This window comes from Rattus norvegicus, chromosome 19 (assembly GCF_036323735.1).
Source record: "Rattus norvegicus strain BN/NHsdMcwi chromosome 19, GRCr8, whole genome shotgun sequence".
NCBI lineage: Eukaryota > Metazoa > Chordata > Mammalia > Rodentia > Muridae > Rattus > Rattus norvegicus.
In genome coordinates this window covers 70,734,569-70,754,020 of record NC_086037.1, presented here as the reverse complement: position 1 = coordinate 70,754,020, position 19,452 = coordinate 70,734,569, and the positions used below count along the sequence as shown (strand labels likewise).

The following is a 19,452-nucleotide window of genomic DNA, read 5'->3' as shown; positions in this document are numbered from 1 at the left end:
TGTGTGTATATGTGCATATGTGTGTATATATGTGTATCTGTGCATTTGTGCATGTGTGTATATATGTGTATCTGTGCATTTGTGCATGTGTGTATATATACATGTTTGTGCATGTGTGTGTGTATGTAATGCATAAATGTGTGTATATGTCTGTATGTGTGTGTATGTGTGTATATATGTGTGTGTTTATGTATATGTGTGTATATGTGTGCGGATGTGTGTATATGTGTAAATGTGTGTATGTGTGTATATGTGTGTATATGTGTGTGTTTGTGTATATGTGTGTATATGTATGTGGGTGTATGTATATGTATGTGTAAATGTGTACATGTGTGTATGTGTGTATGTGAGTATATGTATGTATGTGAATATATGTGTATGTGTGTATATTTGTATATTTGTACGCATGCATATACTCACATGCATGGTTGCATACATATTCATTTGTGTGGGTGCACATGGAGTGTATGTGAATCTAGCAAGTGTAAAGAGGTCAGAGAACAGACCTCAGATGCCTCACATCTTCTATTTTAGACAGGGTCTCTCATTGTCCTGGTCCTCACTACAGAGGTCAGAGTGGCTGGCCTGTGAGTCTCCAGGGATCGTGAGTTTCCTCTTCCCATCCTGCAGCTTTGGTACTTCAGGCACTGCCACTGCACCCAGCTGTTTTTGTAGGTTCTGAGAATGTGAACTCAGTGCCACATGCTTGTGAGGAAAGTGTCTATGCACTGAGCTGTCTCCCCAACCTTATAGCTTAGTTCCACTACCATACTTAGGACACGGGCTGACCCTGAGCTGTGATGAGCATCCCTCATCCATGCCTGGTGTCTTGGTTAGGGTTTCCACTGCTGTGAAGAGACGCCATGACCAAGGAAACTCGTAAAAGGCAACATTTAAGTAGGCCTGGCTTACTGGTTCTGAGGTTTAGTCCATTATCACGATGATGGAACATGGCAGGCATGGAGCTGGAGGAGCTGAGAGTTCTACACCTTGTTCTGAAGGCAAACAGGAGAACATCGTCTTCCAGGCAGCTAGGAGGATGGTCTCAAAGCCCACCTTGACTTCTTTCAACAAGACCACATCACCAATAGTGCCACTCCCTGGGCCAAGCATTTTCAAACCACCACCCTTGGGAACTGACAGATCTGGGCTGTTTTTAGGTTTTAATCTGTTCAACTACCCATGATGTTTTCAGGGCAAGTCCTAAGTCTGCGCTACTTGTGTGTATGCTCACGATCACGTATGTTCAGGCTGTATCCCATGTGCAGCCGTGCGTGACCGTATGCGCCTGTATTCTAACTGGGCCTTGTCACACGAGGCATAAATTTCCTCTTGCAACAGATGTTGCTGTGCAGAAATTTCTGGACCTTGGAGCATTTCCAGATTGTGGCTTTTGGATTGGGGAGACCCCACCTGCCTCTGCTCACTCCACGGGAAACTGAAGGATTTACGATGAGTTTCTAGCTTCTCTAGAAGCCAAAAATGTTTATTTCCGGGAAAAGAAGCAACTGTTTTCCCTACAGTACTGATTCTTAGAGTCCAGACAATTCTAAAACAGCTATCTCTTCCCTTACAGTGTAGATGACATGACTTCCAGGGACATTCAGCACAAAGCACATTTCTCTTAAGGAGCCTACAAGGGCTATTGGTGATGATTCAGTTGGTAAAAATGTTTGCATGTGAGCATGAGGGCTTAGTCTGATCCTCTAGAACCTATGGAGAAAAGAAACCCAGGCATGGCAGTGAACATCTGTAATCCTGGTGTTGGGAAGATGGAGATGGGAGAATCTTTGGGGTACTCACCAGAGAACCAGTCTAGCTGAACTGTCAAGTTTGCTCTAGATTCAGTAAAAGACTCTGTCTCAAAACAGGGGTGAGGCTACCCCAGGAAAATAGCTGATATTCACCCCCGGCTCTATGTGCACAGGTGCATACAGATGTATATAGCTGAGAACTCACATTTTCACCCACAAGCCTGAGGTGGGAGTTGGGAAGAGGAGAGACTGAGACAGAGACAGAGAGACAGAGACACAGACAGAGAGACAGACAGAGACAAAGAGACACAGAGATAGACAGAGACAAAGAGACAGACAAACCCCAAGTGATAGACTTCCTCCTACATAGCCACATCTTCTGATCCTTCTCAAACAGTTCCACTAACTGGCAACCGAGCATTCAAATATATAAGTGTATGGGGGATATTTTCATCCAAACACTAACTGGAGACTAAATGTTCAGACATATGAGCTTACAAGGGGCATTTCAGTTTCAAGCCACAGCAAGGGTGTTCTGTGAGTGGAGCAGGCTTGACAGTTGAGATTGTGTGAACCCAAAGGAGGAAGTGACAGTGGCTAAAGGGCATGGAGCCAGAGACTCAGCTCCATGCTGTCACCTGCTCAGCATGAGGTGAACTTTACAGAGACCATTACTCAAGTGAAGTTGGGATCCTTGCCTGCACCATAGACAGGGACTTCAGGGTGAGCCAGCATAAAGCAGGGTTGGAATTTGTCAGAGAAAAAGTACAAAATAGATACGAATGTTGTGGTTGATAGAGAGGCGTTTGGGAAAAAGAGAGTGCACCGAGAGAGTGTGTGGGGATCTCAAGAGAGTCACCCTTGAGAGTCCCTGAAGAATTGTGTGTAGTGGCTTTGGCATTTCTCTGGTCACGTTGCCAGAGGCTACTGAGGAACGCAGTAGATGAGATACTAAGATAATCCCCAGAGCTCACAGCATAGAACCACAGTTGATGAGGTTAAACCCTAGGCCACGGGGGAAGATAAGTGTTGTGATGACTGTTGTCAGCTTGGCACACCTAGGGGGAGAGAGCCTCCCTGGCAGAATTGCTTCCATGGGATTAGCCTGTGGACCTGTCTCTGGGGCCTTTGCTTGATTACTGATTGGTGGAGGAGGCCCGCCCACTGTGGGTGTGCTATTCCTAGGCAGGTATGTCTGGGGTGTGTAAGAAAGCTATCAGCAGGACAGGAGAAGCAAGCCAGCAACCAGCATCCCTCTGTGGTCCCTGCCTTGGCTTCCCTCGATGATGGGCTGTAATCTATCTGTATGCTAAGATAAACCGTTTCCTTTCCAAATCACTTTTTGATCAGAGTGTCCTGTGACATCAACAGAGAAGCAAATCAAAACAGATGTCTTCACTGTATACAAAAGTTTATCCTCTTGTTTGTGAGAGTTCCAGAAAACTCAGGGTCACATCTGGGCAGGGAGTGAGGCCATATATAGACCTTAATCAAGGGGTCATTGCCATTTAACATCCTCATTCAGACATCTCTACAGAAAAGAGATAGTGTCTGTCTGTCATCAACTTTGATGGCAAACGTTAACAATGCTGGCATGCAGTCTGTGAGAGGAAACAGGACTTCCTGAACTGTCGTGGTGACCTGACTTCTAACAGGCTAATTCTCCATGCTAAGTCTGGTCCTGGACTGAGGCTGAAGGTTGCCAGCTGCTTTGGCTATGGACTAGAGATCTCTTTGTATATCAACAGCTCATCATTCTTTCTCTTGAGCAGCCTCTTGGCTTCTAGAAAATTCTATAAAACCATACCCTAAATGTGCTACACAAAGATACTAACTAGTTGAACAGTTATTTATGACATATGTGTGTGGTTTTCCTTGGGAAGACATTAACTGCTAGTTGTCTGTGTGCTTCAGAGAGGGCATCAAGGACAGACCAAAGCAACCTTTCACCCCAGACTATTTTAGTGAGCGAGTGAACTTACTGCTGTTACTTATGGAAGTATGGGTGATTGAAAGGCAATGTCATCATCATAAAGCCCTCCCACCTGGAATGACATCTCACCAACACTTCATCTCTAGGTTTCTTGCACAACGTTCAGGCATTATGTCAAGTCAGAGTATCCTCCAGCAGACTGCCAATTGAAAAATAACTCCAAACCCTAAGTTTGCTGGAAACCTAAGGGAGGAACCTTATAAAGCTTCTAAGTATCCTCCAGCTGAAAGTGTTTCCATTCTGAAGAAATAGCCACACCATGGGAAAGGGAAACACTTTAAGTTTGCAAGGATCTTGTTAATATGTTACGGTGTATCTACAGATGTGACTATTTTTTGGATGATTTGGGAGATTTAGTGGCATTTGACAGCATTCCTCTTTAAATATATAGTTAAAAGGGAAATGATGGTGGTTTGAATGAAAATGGCCCCATAGGTCCATAGAAAGTAGCACTGTTAAGAGGTGTGTCCTTGGGGCTGGGGATTTAGCTCAGTGGTAGAGCACTTACCTAGGAAGCGCAAGGCCCTGGGTTCGGTCCCCAGCTCCGAAAAAAAGAACCAAAAAAAAAAAAAAAAAAAAAAAAGAGGTGTGTCCTTGTTGGAGTGGGAGTGTCCTTGTTGGAGTGGGAGTGTCCTTGTTGGAGTGGGTGTGGCCTTGTTGGAGTGGGTGTGGCCTTGTTGGAGTGGGTGTGGCCTTGTTGGAGTGGGTGTGGCCTTGTTGGAGTGGGTGTGGCCTTGTTGGAGTGGGTGTGGCCTTGTTGGAGTGGGTGTGGCCTTGTTTGAGGAATCCTGTCACTGAGGGATGGGCTCTCGGGTTTCAGAACACTAAGACAGGCCTAGTGGCATTCTGTTCCTGCTGTCTGCTGATCCGGATGCAAAGCTGTCAGCTGCCTCCCCAGCACTCATCTGCCTGCATTCACCATGCTTGTCACCATGATGACAAGGACTAAACTTCTGAACTGTAAGCCAGCCGCAAAGAAACTTTATAAGAAACTCTGGTCATGGCATCTCTTCACAGCAATATAACCCTAATTAACACAGGGTATCTTCAGTATTGGCTCATTTTATGAAAAATATTTCATGTGCAGGAAAATAAAAACTCCAGTATATAAGAACAAACATCAGGATTGAGAGTGCCTGGGGAGGTATCCCATATACTGACCTGAGGAATGTCTTGAGATGTTGGAGATGAGCAGATGTGTGCAGAACTGGCAGGGTGCGGTGGGAGCTGCCTACCATACCGCTCTGTGTCTTCCGAGATGAGTCTGGCATGGCTCTTGGTTCTGGTGTCACACTTTTCTTCACAAGTATGAGTATTGCCAGCCTGGCAGACTGTCAGATGAAATCTAAACGTTTTCTTGTGCCAGAGACACTTGCCACTGACATGCTGGGAACACTTGGTGTCAGGGCCCACTCAGAGGTTGGCAGTCTCCTCCAGTGACTGGGAAAAATCCAAGGAGTGACTGTGGTGGCAATGAGGGTGACATTCTCGGACACTGCAGTCATTGCAGTCCAGTTCAATGGTGTGTGTGTGTGTGTGTGTGTGTGTGTGTGTGTGTGTTTGCATACCTGTGTGTGCCCATGTGTATGTTTGTGTGTATGTGTGTGTATTCATATGCACGTGTGTGTGCTCCTGTGTGTGTGCCTGTGTACATGCATGTGTGTATGTATTGTGAATGTCTGTGTATGTGCATGTGTGTGTGCCTGTGTGTGTGTGTGTTTCTGTGCATTCATGTGTACATGTGCATGAATGCATATGCCTGTGTATGGGTGCCTGCGTATGTGCATGTGTGCATGTGCATTTATGCATATGTATGTGTATGACTGTGTGTGTGTGTGTGTGTCCATATGTGAAGGCAGGAGGTGTCTTTCTCTTTTACTTTCCACCTTATCCTTTGAGACAGAATCACTCATCGAACCTGGAGTTCACCAATTCAGCCAGACCAGCAAACCTCAGGGACCCGCCTGTCTCTGCCTGCCAGCACCAATGTTGTGGATGTGTGCCACCATGCTTGGCTTTTTTTTTTTCTTGGTGGGTTCTGGGGTCAGACTGAGCTCCTGATGCTTGCACAGCAGCACCTTATCCACCTCATCTTTCTTTCCCCTCCAGTGTGTCTCAAAAGGGTTTGTAGGTTCAGACCTTTTGTCTCTGTTTTCAAATATAAGGCTGAAACCCTAAGGGATGGCACTTTCCACATAAGATAGTGGCACTTAAAAAAAAAACCAAAAACGATGGATTATCCTCATTATTAACATGGAAAGCTGTATCTTCCAGGTCATGCCTCCCCAGGGATCAAGGAGGAAGCTGTGGAGAATGAAAAATCCAATGGACGTGATCCCAAGCCAGGAAAACCAGACTTGCCAAGCCAAGACCCTGCTAGTGCCAGCCCAGTGCTCACACAGCCTCCCAAGACCACAGCACTGTAAGGAGGACTTGGTCACTTAGCGCCGTGCAGAGTGAAGCAGCTGTTCCTCTGGTGTTTCTTGTGATGCTTTGGGGGAGGGTAGAGAAGAAGTCCTGCTGGTTGATATGTGTGTGTGTGTGTGTGTGTGTGTGTGTGTGTGTGTGTGTGTGTGTGTGTGTATGTACCAGATGTTGAACGTTTTCTCAGCAGCTCTCCATCACTCACTGAACTTGGAGTTTCCTGGTTTAGCTACACAGGCTGACCACAGCTCAGGGATCACCCTGTCTCCACCCCAGCCCTGGGATTGTAGGAGTGTCCCTCAGCGCTTGGCTTTGGTTCACATGGGTTCTAGGGATCTGGACTCAGGTTTTCACACTTCCATATGAACACTTTACCACCAGGCCATCTCCTCAGCCCCTCAACCATCTGCCTTAGTTTGGGTCACTACTGTTGTGATAAGCACCATGACCAACCAAAAATCAACTTGGGGAGGAAAGGGTTCATTCCATTCCCTGTTCCACATAATAGTTCGTCATCACAGGGAGTCAGGGCAGGATCCCAGAAGCTGGAGCCCATGCGGAAGCCACAGGAGGGTCCTGCTTACTGACCTGCTCCTCATGGGCCTGCTCACTCAACCTGCTTTCTGAGAGAACCCAGGACCTCCAGCCTTTCCCCATCAATCAGTAATTAAGAAAATGCCCTGCAGCCAGATCTCTCAGCGGCATTTCCCCAGTTGAGGTTTCCTCCTCTCCAACGACTCTAGCTTGTGTCAAGTTGACATAAAACTACCCAGTCCACATCCTTAAAGAGTTCCTGTGTGTCAAGTTTCCAGGGCAGCCGGCAACGACACATCATTTACAGAGTGACTTCCCAACAAGACAGCTCAGTGTTGCAGGTCATCAGCGGGCCAGAAACGTCTGTGCAGGAGGAGATGTCCCTGGATGCTATGCACATTTTCATCGACGAGCACGGTGAGTCAAAGGGCTCCTAGAGAGCAAGAAGAGGGACGACAGTCTGGGGCTCTGCTTGGTCCATAGTCAAGTGTTAGATATTGAACCAGGCAGACAGTCCTGGGATTGCCTTGTCATGTGCCTGAGAGGTGTCTCTCCTTCCTGCCTGGGTGTGTGCAACACTCACGGCACCAACAGCGTGTTTCTCACCCTTTATCTTCAAGGAGAGTTGTTCCGGCAAACTTCAGATTTGACCAGGTGCATGTGACTTTTTCAAAAGTTAATTCTTCATTTATTTTCCTGACTTAAGGCAAGCTTCCAACCAATCATATGGCTCAGAATGACCCTGAACTTTTGATGCCCCAGCCCTCCTGGTGTATGCGTGTGTGAACAGGCTTGGCTTGTGCGACCCTGGGGAACGGAAACCAGGGCTCTGTGTGTGCTAGACAAGCTCTGTACCCAGTGAGCTGAGCCACTTCTCTGGTCTCCATTTTTTTGCTTTCTAAACACCCATTCCTTTACTTCCAGCTTCAATGTTACTGTAGTTATTTCTTGTCTCGTAATACTCTACTAATCATATTTTCCCTCCCAAGGGGAGACTTCAGTAGGGCACGGGCCAGGTACCCAGTAAATATGTACTTGATATTTGTTAGACATCTGATCCTGGTACCTTGTCCTGGTACCTTCATATAAAAATGGTTTATAGTAGTTACACGAGGAATCACCAACCAAATGATAGTCAGAGTCCCAAAGGCAAGGGAATGGGCTCCGGTTGTTCTGGGATAGGTCTTGGCTAACCTCCTCTTACGTCTTTTTAAGTTATTTTTCAGTGAGTATTCAAAGTGGCAGGTTTCCTTGTGGGGTTTTGACTGTGGTTTAGTTTCAGCCACCTCTCCCCCATTTCCATGTCCACATCCTGTGTGAACCCTTCCATCCACGAGTATCCCCTTCCACTCTGAAATCCCCTGTGCTCTCTTACCCTCCCCCACTCCCTCGATGCCTTCTTTTCTTCCTCTCCCGGTCCCTTTCTAGTTTCTGGGCCTTTATTGACACTCAGGTCAATATAAACATAAATATATACAGATTTGGAATGAGAAGCTAGGACCCACCTGTGAGAAAGTCTGTGCTGTCTTTCTGTCTGTCTGTCTGGGTAGCCCCCATCCATCGTCAGTTACTGAGTATGCAGGAGGATTCTGACTTCTGCAACCTTTTCTAGCTTGTTATCTTGCGTGTCTGCAGAGCTAAGAACAGCCTTTCTGTTAGCAGAAGGTCAGAGGCTAGGGATATAGTTCAGTGTTTACGCCTGCCATGTGCAACACACACACACACACACACACACACACACACACACACATACACACACTCCAGAAAACGAAATGAATCCTGGAGGTTGAGACCAGGCCCTGGCCTTGGTTTGCTGAGGGATGCTTGGTGAGTGTCTCCCTCAGGGAGTTAATTGCATCTCCTGGGCCCGGGGTGGGGTGTGGGGTTGGGGGGTGGGGGATGGGAGGGTGGGGGGTGGGAGTGTCCATTAGCATAGGAGCTGATTTCCACACTTCAGTACCCCAGATCCTCCAGCAGAGCTGATTTATAGCCCGGCACCCAGTCAAGACCACATTTGCTCACCTTCACTGAAGCAGCCGAAACTCTGGCCTCCAGCTAAACTCCAAGCAGAATGAGCCTCTTTTTACTAGGCTAGGTTCCCACAACCACTTGACCTCACCTATTAATCCCAATGTTTAAGGGCCATGGCAGGAGGATTAGGAGTTCAAGGCCAGCCTGGGCTACCTGAGAAAATACTATTTATAGTAGCCCATGCTTGAAATTCCCAGCAGAACGCTGAGGCAGGAGGATTAATATTTGGGGGCCAGCTTGGACACCACGGGGAGAGAAAAAGAGATAGAAAGAGCCTAAAGAAAAGCGGGAAACAATTGCGAATTGAGGATCTAACAGTTCAGTAGGTAAGGTAGGTAGGTAATAGGTCAGCCATGCTGACTAGTGACCACCGTGGGGAATCCCCAAGTAAACAAACAGACCATTTTTCTTCGTGATTCTCTTTAAATGTCATTCTCTTTTGCTGAATGAAGTTCTGCTTCCAGTGTCAGACAGAACAAAATGAAACCAGTCACTCTACACACATCCTGAGGGGGCTGCCTTTAACTTGAAGACAGAGGGAGTGAACCCGTGCTTTGCAAATGGGGTGATGCTCTCTGCTCAAACCTCATGATTTTGCAGGGGAAGTCAGATCCTGTTACTTAAAGTCTGGAAATCAGAAAGAAGGCTCTTCCCAGCATCCACCCTTGAACCCCGACTGTGTATCTCATGCCAGGTAAGTGGGCTTTGCCTCCAGGTCTGGGATCCCGGACAGGGCCAGGATCCATAGCTTCCCCCTTGAAGAGAGTGCAGAGCTCGGGGTAGAGCAATGGCTTTTATTTGTAGCCATCTGGGCAGAGTTCTGTGTGAAATGGAAAGATGACATTATAGAAAACCCAGCAGAACCATTTTTGTGGTTATGGCCCGGGAGGATGTGTAGGTGGAGACAGGAAGAGGACCTGTATGAGGGAATCTGAGCCGGGCACTTGAGAGCTCAGCTTTCCCGAGGACAGTGCAGCGTCTGCCCCAGGACACAGTGGAAATGTGGGAGCTTCTTGTTCAGAGGCTGCGCTGCAGGTAGATGTCCTGGGTGTCTTTTCCGTTTCATTGAAAATGTGTTGAACAGCAGCTAGTTCCTAGTTGTGTGAGTTCCGTTGGTAGTGAACCGGTTTGCACAGCCGGACAGCGTGCCCCGAAGGGTACAAGGCCAGCTGTTCTGCTCACCAGCTGTGAAGTAGGTCTGAGGTTCCCCGGACTTAGAGACCCTTTCTGGCCATCCGAATGGCTGAGCCTCCGTTGCTTGCTGTAATGTGGAGGTGAATTTGTTATGTGGCATGTATTAGACCTGCACGTGCGTCTGGAGAATTACAGAGACTCTTGTGGTGTAACTGGCATGTCATGGGCTTCCCACGTAGAGACTATACATGGTGTTTTAAGAACCTGGGGGTGTGGCTCCACCAGTAAGACTGAGTTGAAACCCCCCATTTATCTTCAGTACTACATGAACAGAGCATGGTATGATCCTGTAATCCTATAATCCTGGCCCTCAGGAGCTAGGAGAGGCAAGAGGATCTGAAATCCAAGGCTACCCTCAGTGGCAGGGCAATGCTGAGTACAGCCTGAGCTACATGCGGCCAGCCTGAGCTACATGAGACCTGGTCTCAAACAAAACAAACAAAATGTAACTCCTGTGGTCTCATGCTTCTAGAGTCCTGAGTTTTTCTCACGGGTGTGTTGGGAATTTTCAGGGAGCCTAAATGGAAGGACATCATTTTCCTTGTTACATAGAAGCCTCTGGTATGTTCTCTGATAGATGCTATGTCCCCATCACCAACTCTCACCTGATCAAAAATGCCAGTGCCTGGAGGTCTTTCCTCCCCACCACTACATCTTACTCTACTCAAACCCAGTCAGTCCTGCAGGGACAGAGTCTGTGTTCACCTCCTCCAGCCTCAGGTACTAGCGTGTGCACCAATCAAAGTGGGCTTCCCCAGCAAACAGGCACTCAAAAGAAAACAGAACTCTCAACTCTCCAGTTAGCACATGCCGTGACTGCGGTTTGTGAGCGTCCTCTAGGACAGCGTCTTTCTCAGATGATGCCTTCAATTGCAGGAAAACACAGCAGCTGGGAACTGCCACATCCTCTTCCCAGAGGCAGGGTGACATGTTCCTATGCTAAACTGAGAACAAACGAAAGCCTCTTATTTTATCCCAGAGTAAAGTCATGAGCTTTGCTTTTCTTTTGTTTCTTCTGAATAAGTGTACTCTACTTTCTTCCCACACATGCTCGCACACACACACACAGACATGTATGCACACGTGAATGCACACACATGTGCACATGTGTATATACACATGCACAGATGCACGCACACCCATACCCACATGCACACACACATGTATACACATCCAAATGTACACATGCATATACACATGTACATACACATGCACACACACATGAGCATGCACACATACACACATGTATACACACGTGAATGTACACACATGCACTCACACGAGAACATACACATATGCACATACATACATGCACACACACACTTGCACACATGTGCATGCAAACACTTGCACATATATGCATGTACACATATGCATGCACACATGCACACACACTCTTGTACAGCATTCAGGACAGTGCCCACTGTGGAGGGCACTCCACAGTATCAGGTTTCTTCTGCCTAGAAAAGGAGGACAAAGTTCACGGTTCAGCTTTTCCTGGCTGTTTCCTGGGATCTGGCCAGGAGGAAGCCCGTTCCTTGCAGGTGCCACTTTCCCTGTTTGTGAAGTGGGCATCTAAGAGCATGTTGTTCCCCTAGCAGCCTTTGATCCAAGGCCTTGGCACCTAGGGCAACTTTGGTATTTGACTTAATATTCTGTCCCTAGCTCTTAAGGCCGTTAAGTTCTGAATTCTCTACCCACAGCAAATACAAATGTTGACTTTGCGATTGGAAGGGAGCCTGGTTAGGGCTCCATAAGCTGTTCGCCATAGAAGGTACTGGGAGAGAAACAGCTCTTCCCCTCTAAGGTGACCTCAGTGGCTGGGAGCACCTCCAAGTAGCTTGTAAAACTGCTGGATCCCATTACTGGCCGGAAAGTGACTCTCAGCCATTATGAGGCCTGGTCGTCACGGAACTGTTTTATATCCCAGATGCTCTGCTCTGAATGGGGACTCGTGAGCCATGTAACTTCCATGTCTCTTTGGGGATTCCTGGAGGAAGCTGAGAGAGGAAGTTTGTTTCCCTTCCTGGCCTCTGAAACTGTGAGACCAGCAGCTTTCCCACCACCACAGAGGCTGGCAGAGCACCCTGAGTCACATGCTAGCTGTTCTTCAAGCAGGCGCCTTTGGGAAGGACATCTGATTGAGCTCTGCTCTCCCCAGAAACCTGAATCACAGCATTTCCAGGGGCTGCTGGGAAATGTTGCCTGATGGTAAATCTGCTTCATGTTTAACTGACCAGAATGCAGGACTGATTTACTAGTTCAGAGCCCAAAGTGAGCTGATCCGCCTGAAAACTGATCTGGAAGTAAGTCACGAGCCTAGGAAGTGGAAGAAGTTGCCTGGGAGGTTAACAAATGTTCAGGACTGAAATGAGTCTCACCGCACATCAGACTTCTGCTATTATTTTGTAGGCTTTGAAACAAATCCCTGATATCTCTCTCTCTCTCTCTCTCTCTCTCTCTCTCTCTCTCTCTCTCTCTCTCTCTCTGTGTGTGTGTGTGTGTGTGTGTGTGTGTGTGTGTGTGTGTGTACACGTGCACACATAGGCATGTGGTATATAGGCCAGAAGAGAATTTCAAATATTATTTGAGAAAAATTTCTCGTGGGCCTGGAATTCTCCTAACAAGCCGGGCTGGCCAGTGACCCCAGGAACACACCCCTCTCTGCCTCCTCAGTGCTGTGGTTTCAAGCTCACATCATCAGACCTCACCCTGTGGGTTCTGGGGATCAAAATCCAGGGTCCTCACACTTGGAGGGCAGGCACTTCATTGGCTGAGACTTTTTGTTTGATTTTGTTTGATTCCAGGCTTGGTTTGACTTTTGAGACACACAGCCCAGCACGGTCTTGAACCCTTCTGCCTCAGTTTCCAGTTACTGGGCTGTCACTCACGCACCACTAAGCCAGAATAAGAGCTTCTATTGTTTGTTCAATGGAGATCTCTATTCTGTCTACAGATTTTCCGAGTAATACGTTGGTGTTCTCCTTTGAAAGGCCCAAACCTTGAAGTTAACACCTCTCACATCACCCCTCAGGAGATGTCCATATTTCTTTTTTTTTTTTGGAGCTGGGGACGGAACCCAGGGCCTTGCGCTTGCTAGGCAAGTGCTCTACCACTGAGCTAAATCCCCAACCCTAAAGATGTTATTTATTACTTTTTAAAGCTTTTATTTATTTTATGTGAGTACACTGTCGCTGTCCTCAGACACACCAGAAGAGGGCATCAGATCCCATCACAGATGGCTGAGAGTCACCATGTGGTTGCTGGGAATTGAACTCAGGACCTCTGGAAGAGCAGTCAGTGCTCTTAACCACTGAGCCATCTCTCCAGCCCTTTTTCTTTTCTATTCTTTTCTTTTCTTTCTTCCTTCCTTCCCCCCTCCCTCCCTCCCTTCCTTCCTTCCTTTGTGCGCGCTCTCTCTCTCTCTCTCTCTCTCTCTCTCTCTCTCTCTCTCTCTCTCTCTCTCTTTTAGACAGAGCTTCTCACTGAGACCTGAGCCTTACCATACAGTAGGCTGGGCTTGCCGGCCACTGTGTGCCACGGATCCCCCTCCCTCTGCCTTCTTCAGCACCACACCTGACTTTTCTATGTGGGTTCTGGGGCCCACACCCAGGTGCTTGTGCGGCAAGCGCTGTACCGACTGAGCCATCGCCTCAGACCACAGCCGAGGCATTTAAGGGAGCCACAAATCTGGCTTCCAAAGAAGGGAAGCAGACAGAGGCATTCTAGAAACAATCACCCGATTTTTGCTTTATTCCAAGGAAGTGGAGACCTTGGGTTTGGAAGGGCAGGGGTGGGGACCACTGTAGTGAGGTGTGGGTCTCATGAGTGAACCCCATCAACTGTACTTTTGAGAGCTCACTTCGGCTCTCCTTGGGGAAATTTATCCTCAGGCAAAGAGCTGTGTCACTGTTAGTTGGAAGGAGAGATACGTGTTTGCTGCCTCAGAGTTAAAGACTTGAAAATTCTCGCTGGCTTCGATCACACAGAGGGAGCCAAGTGATGGTCCTGGAACCGTTCTTCCTGTGGTTTCTCCCACACCCTCTCTGATTTCTCAGTCTTTGTTGATCTCTCCTCCTCCTGCAGTGGTCCTCATCCTGGAGTCTCAGACGCCTGGTTAAAAGGCCCTGTTTCTCTCCAGGCCCAGGGTTCCAGGAATGGAATTCCAGGCAGAAGCTGAGGCCTTTTGGCTGTACACAGCCCCTTCTGCCACAAGAGGGCATTCTCCATCCGCTTGCTTTCCCTCTGAGGCCTCTCGGAGACTTCCCCTCATTTGTGCTGTCTTAGGAAAAGGGAGTTGGTCTCACCTCAAAGTCCACTCCCTGTTAGAACGCTCCCTGCCTCCCACCCCCATCAGGTTGCTGTCATTTAGTGCTCTCCACATCCAATGAACTTGTTATACCAACTTCTGTCCTCCAGGCACCTCTCCCTGTGCCCTTCCCATCCATCCACAGCGGGCCTGGAGCCTTGGGAAGGGCAGGCAGAAGAGATACAGTCTCTGGAGGGCAGAAAACTCTCGTTTTAAGATCCGATGAGGAGGAGGAATTCCCCGTGATACTTTTCTCTGTCACTGGCAAGCAGCATTGCCCTTGGATCGTTTTCTGACCTTGTGCATATTCCTCAGATGGGTAGGGGAGCTATGGCCAGTGGAGCACAGAGACCCTACCCCCTTCTGTTTACCCCAGACCCAGCCCTGCCCCACCCAGCCCAGCAGAGCCGCTAGTTCAGTTGTTTGAAACAGAGCCTCACACTGTGTAGCCCAGGTTAGCCCCAGACTTCCAGCTATCCTCCTGCCTCAGCCACCTAAATGCCGGGATTCCAGGTTGGAGCCACAAGGGCCCAGCTCAGCGTCAGTCTTTTTGTTCCCTTCCAGGGCTGGGCTGTCACCCCTACACCACCAACCTCCATCCTCACACCTCTCTGCTTTCTCCTCACAACCCCCTGCCCTCACCCTGAATAGAACTAGTCGACCTGAGACCAACCCAGCCTCAGGAGACCTGGAGGTGTCACTGAGGATTGGTCCTCAGGCTGATGGAGACCTGGCAGTGTCACTGAGAAGGACGTTCCAGAAAGCGGGCCATCCCTCAGATGTTTCAGAGGAGGCAGGAACGTCCCTTGACATCCCTAATGAACTGTTCTGGGGTATAACACTCATTAGCTCAGTAGAGAGCATTGGTCTACTGATCCTTTAATGCTGCAGCCACCACAGACTGGAGGAGGAGACTAAGCCCCGGAGGAGCAGCTCCATTTGAGGTACAGTTTCGATAACCACAGACTTGTCCCTGCAGGAGGCACAGGAGCCAGCACAGGATGACAGTGTGCGCTTGTGATAAGAACCCGGCCAAAGCCAGTGGAAGAGGCTCCTTGAGGGGGACGCTGCTCTGTTGTTTGAGTCTACGTTAGATGATGATGAATGGATGCTGGACCTTCTTTGCCACGGCAGCCGAAGCCAAGCCATTATCTGTGCAAAGTTTGGCAGCCATCTTGCTGCCTAACAGGGAAACCCAGGCCAAGTTCCCCTTCAAGAGGAAGCAACAGAGACCAGGGCCTTTTACTTGTGCCTGATGTGGGGGCTCCTTCAGGACATTCTGTCCAGTCTGTTCTAATCCCCACACCCCTTAGGAAGAAAACGCATCTCTCTCTCTCTTATGGGTGTATATCCAAGGGGGCAAACCATGCACTCAAAGCAGAGGTAGCAGCAGTCCAGCAGGGCTGAGACCCGTTTCTGTTTATGGCATGTCATTCTTTTGCAATTGCAAGTGTGCGTCCCGATACTCGGGAATGGAACCCCGGAGTGCCCCGCCCCCTTACAGTCCTGCATCTTGGCGGGAAGCATCAGCAGTCATGTCTCTAGATGAGATATTTCTGGCACCTCCTGTAGCAGTCAGCTGGAGAGGGTCCGTATACCTTCAGCTCCCCATATGTGGTGTGGTCCCCTCCTGCCCGTACGTCAGCATGACCTCCCTCACCCGAAATGTAGTCTAGTTAGTTTCTTGGCTTCCATGCAGCCCTCACAGAGAAAACTCCTGAGTCTCTGCCCTACCCTATTGAGGGACCTCCATTTTGATTTTAATTCACTACAAGATTCCAGAGCCGTGTCTCTAAGTGGTACCCATGCCAGCCAGCAGAATCGTAGTGAAAAGTGGTCCTTATAAATCTGATGAACCAGTCCATCTGTGGAAGGCGTGGTGAGCTAATCAGCAAGGAGAGTGCTCACAGGAAGCAGACATTCCGAATAACATAGGTACAGTGTGTTGGTGAGCCGTTCTCAGTGCCGTGACCAAGCACCTGACAGCAACGAGTTGACGAGGGTGGGGGATGGCGGTGGGGGATTGATTCCACCTCAACAGTTTGGTATCAGAGGGACCAACTGTTCATCATCTTAAGGAAGACAGTACGGGAGCGGTATTCCTGTTCTAGTAGGCCAGGGGCCTGGACTATAACCTTCAGATCCCACCACTCCAGGGCCTCACTTCCTCCACCTCCCAAAGGTTTCACACCCCTCAAAACGGCGCCACCAGCTGGAGAGCAAGTGTTCAAACACACGAGTCTCTGAGGGGCCTATTTGATATCCAAACTGTAAGAGATGGGTCAGCAGTTCAGAGCACATTCTGCTCTTGCAGATGGACTGAGTTTCATTCCCAGACCAGGAACGTGGGTTTAGAGTTTTGGGGGTCCTGTCTTATCTTCTTACCTGGTCTGCAGCTGGCATGGTTCTTTGTAAGAAAGGCTTCGTCAAATCATCCCTAGTCACAAATTACATCATACAAGTATAGAAGATTTTGTGTGTGTGTGTGTGTGTGTGTGTGTGTGTGTGTGTGTGTGTGTGTGTGTGTGTGTAACCAAGTGAACACAGAAGTCAGGAGATGAGAAGGGGAGGGTCATGAGCATATAGTGAGCAGTAGAGGTTAGAGGTCAGGTTAGAGATCAGGTTAGAGGGATCAGGTTAGAGGTCAGATCGATCGCATTACCGATGCACACACAGCTTCCCTCTATTAACACAGTAGCTGCAGGCTGCTGAAGACTCAACTCAGACTGGGTTAAACAGAAGAGATGCTTTATCTTGGAAAGTAAGACATTTTGGCTGGGGAGACCCGTGTGTTTGAACACTTGCTCTCCAGCTGGTGGCGCCATTTTGAGGGGTGTGAAACCTTTGGGAGGCGGAGTCTTGCTGGAGGAAGTGAGGCCGGGTGGTGGCTAGCCCATAAGCACTGGTCACTCAGTATGAATCCCGCCTCCAGATTCATGTAGAAAAGCTGGGCATAGTGACCACACTGGGGAGATGGGGAGGTAGACCATGGGGCTGGCCAGCCAGCTAGCCTAGAAGGACCAGCAAGTTTCCAATCAAAAGCAAGGAACCTTGTCTCAAAATAAGATGGGAGGGGGCTGGCAAGATGGCTTACAGGGCTCGTCATGCAGCTGGAGACTTGAGTTCTCTCTTCCTGGAACTCTCAAAAATGCAGAGGGCGAAGGTGGGATTCCTCCACTAATAAAATAATGAAGGTGGATGTCACCTGGAGAACACCACCCAGGGTTGACCTCCACTTCCACATGAATGCACACACATGTAAATACGTGTGAGAGCACACACACACATGTGCACACATGCACACTCGTGCATGCACAGGTACACATGCATATACACACACACACACACACACACACACACACAAAGAAAACAAACATGTTGCTCCTCAGTGTGCTGGGACCAAGGCGGGTTAATCCTGAGGCTCGCTGCTCTCTATGTCCAAGGACCTACCTGGTCCCTCCGCTCTATATCCCTCTGATCTGTATCTCAGTGGTGGCAAAGTGGCTGCTAGTAACTGAAGGTGCTTCTCAGTCAGGTATCGTCTAAAAGCCAGAGGAAAACAGTCCACTGCTGTCCGTAGGTGAGTCCTTAGAACTGTTTCATATTCAATCCCAAGCCAAGCACTAGGTAGGCGAATGGACGACGGGACCGGTCTTGTTACTGTGGTCAAGGAAGGACAGAGTCTCATCACTGACGTGCCTTGGTTAGCATACGATCCCAGCTATTTGGATAAAGTGGGGCTATGTCAGTAGGAACTCCCTTAGAACAACCACGAGGTAAGCAGACTAATGGGTATCTCCTACAGCATGGAGGCACCTTGCTGAGAAGCCACATGGACTATGTCTTAGTTTTTGCTCTCTGGGCTGAAGCAAGGACTGAGGCCTGAAGAGATGGCTCATCCAGTAACAGCGCTTACTGCTCTCGCCAAGGATCTGAGTGTAGTTCCTGGCATCCACGTGAGGTCGTCCACAACTGCCTGTGGCTCCAGGGGATCAGAAAGTAATGCACACACAAGGCTTGTACACATAAACAGGTACACACGTGCACACGTGTGCACTAACACACACACATACACGCACATACACATGCTCACACACACATGCATGCACATGCATGCACGCACACATAAATGCACACACGCACATAAATGCACACGCACATACACACACGCACACACACACATGCACATTAATTTTAAAGCTAAAAGGGCCATTATTGCAATTATTCCAAGAGCTGCACTAAGTCTCGCCAATCCACAGATGATTTAAGATAGGGACTTAAGCTGTTTAACAAAGGCCACTCTTTCTTTTATGTAAGTGTGATCTCTTGCTCTGGGGGTGTCTGGAGTGATGCCGACAGAGCGCTGGGCTGGGGAGCCAGCAGAATGTCATCGTTCCTTTTCCCATCACTGTGATCAAACACCCAGCAAAAGCAGCTCAAGGAAGGAAGGGTTTACCCTGGCTCACGGTTTGATGGTGCACCGATCATGGCGAGGAGAGCGTGACTGGGGGAGCATTCGCAGTCAGGAAGCAGGAAAAGGAGAGTGTTGTCGTCATCCCGCCTCTTCGTTTATTTAGTCCAGGATGTTTAGGATCACACACTGTTCAGGATAGGCCTGCCTGCCTCCATTACTTCAATCTAGAAGCTCCTTCTCAGACCTGCCCAGAGGCTTGTCTCTTAGGCGATTCTATAACCCATCAAATTCACAATTAATGTCACCATCACACAGGTTCTCATTACTGCTTCTTCCAAGTTGGGGTCGGTGAATTCCCGAGTCTATGTGTAGTGGCCGCCTTAGTCACATTAATGTATGGAAAATCAGAGCTGAGCACCAAGTACCCCGTCACCAACAGAACCTGTGTCGGGGCCGAGGGCTGTGGGCTCTGTGCCTGCAGCAGCCTCACATGCAGAATGTTGATCTCGTTATCGAGAACGTAAGGATGGGGACCCGGACAGTCCCTTCCTGTGCCGCACATCCCCGTCTCCTCGGGTTTCTCTGTAGTACATAGATGTGTCCTAATGCGAGCTGGTCACCACAGGGTTGTTTTTCCCTGTTCTCAGAGAGATTCTTCTCAGCTCCTCCAGCACCACCACTACAGGAAGTCCTGATCCGTCCTCAGGAGACCCCGCCGTCAGCGCCCTTCAACAACAGCTCTTACTCATGGTGGCTCGGAGGACACAGTCGGAAACCCCTCGGGTATGTGTGTACTAGT

General features: G+C 48.8%; 1 protein-coding gene across 6 annotated transcripts in view; it reads left to right on the top strand.

The window, feature by feature from the left end:
* The window catches only part of Pcnx2 (pecanex 2), a 150,630-nt gene that overhangs the window by 12,849 nt on the left and 118,329 nt on the right, over positions 1-19,452 (top strand). For all 6 annotated transcript variants that reach the window (NM_001427189.1, XM_063278079.1, XM_063278080.1 and 3 more), the window contains exons 6-9: positions 6,022-6,169; positions 6,977-7,122; positions 9,337-9,430; positions 19,301-19,436. In NM_001427189.1, coding sequence (NP_001414118.1) covers positions 6,022-6,169; positions 6,977-7,122; positions 9,337-9,430; positions 19,301-19,436 — 524 coding nt within the window. The remainder of the gene's footprint in view (positions 1-6,021; positions 6,170-6,976; positions 7,123-9,336; positions 9,431-19,300; positions 19,437-19,452) is intronic.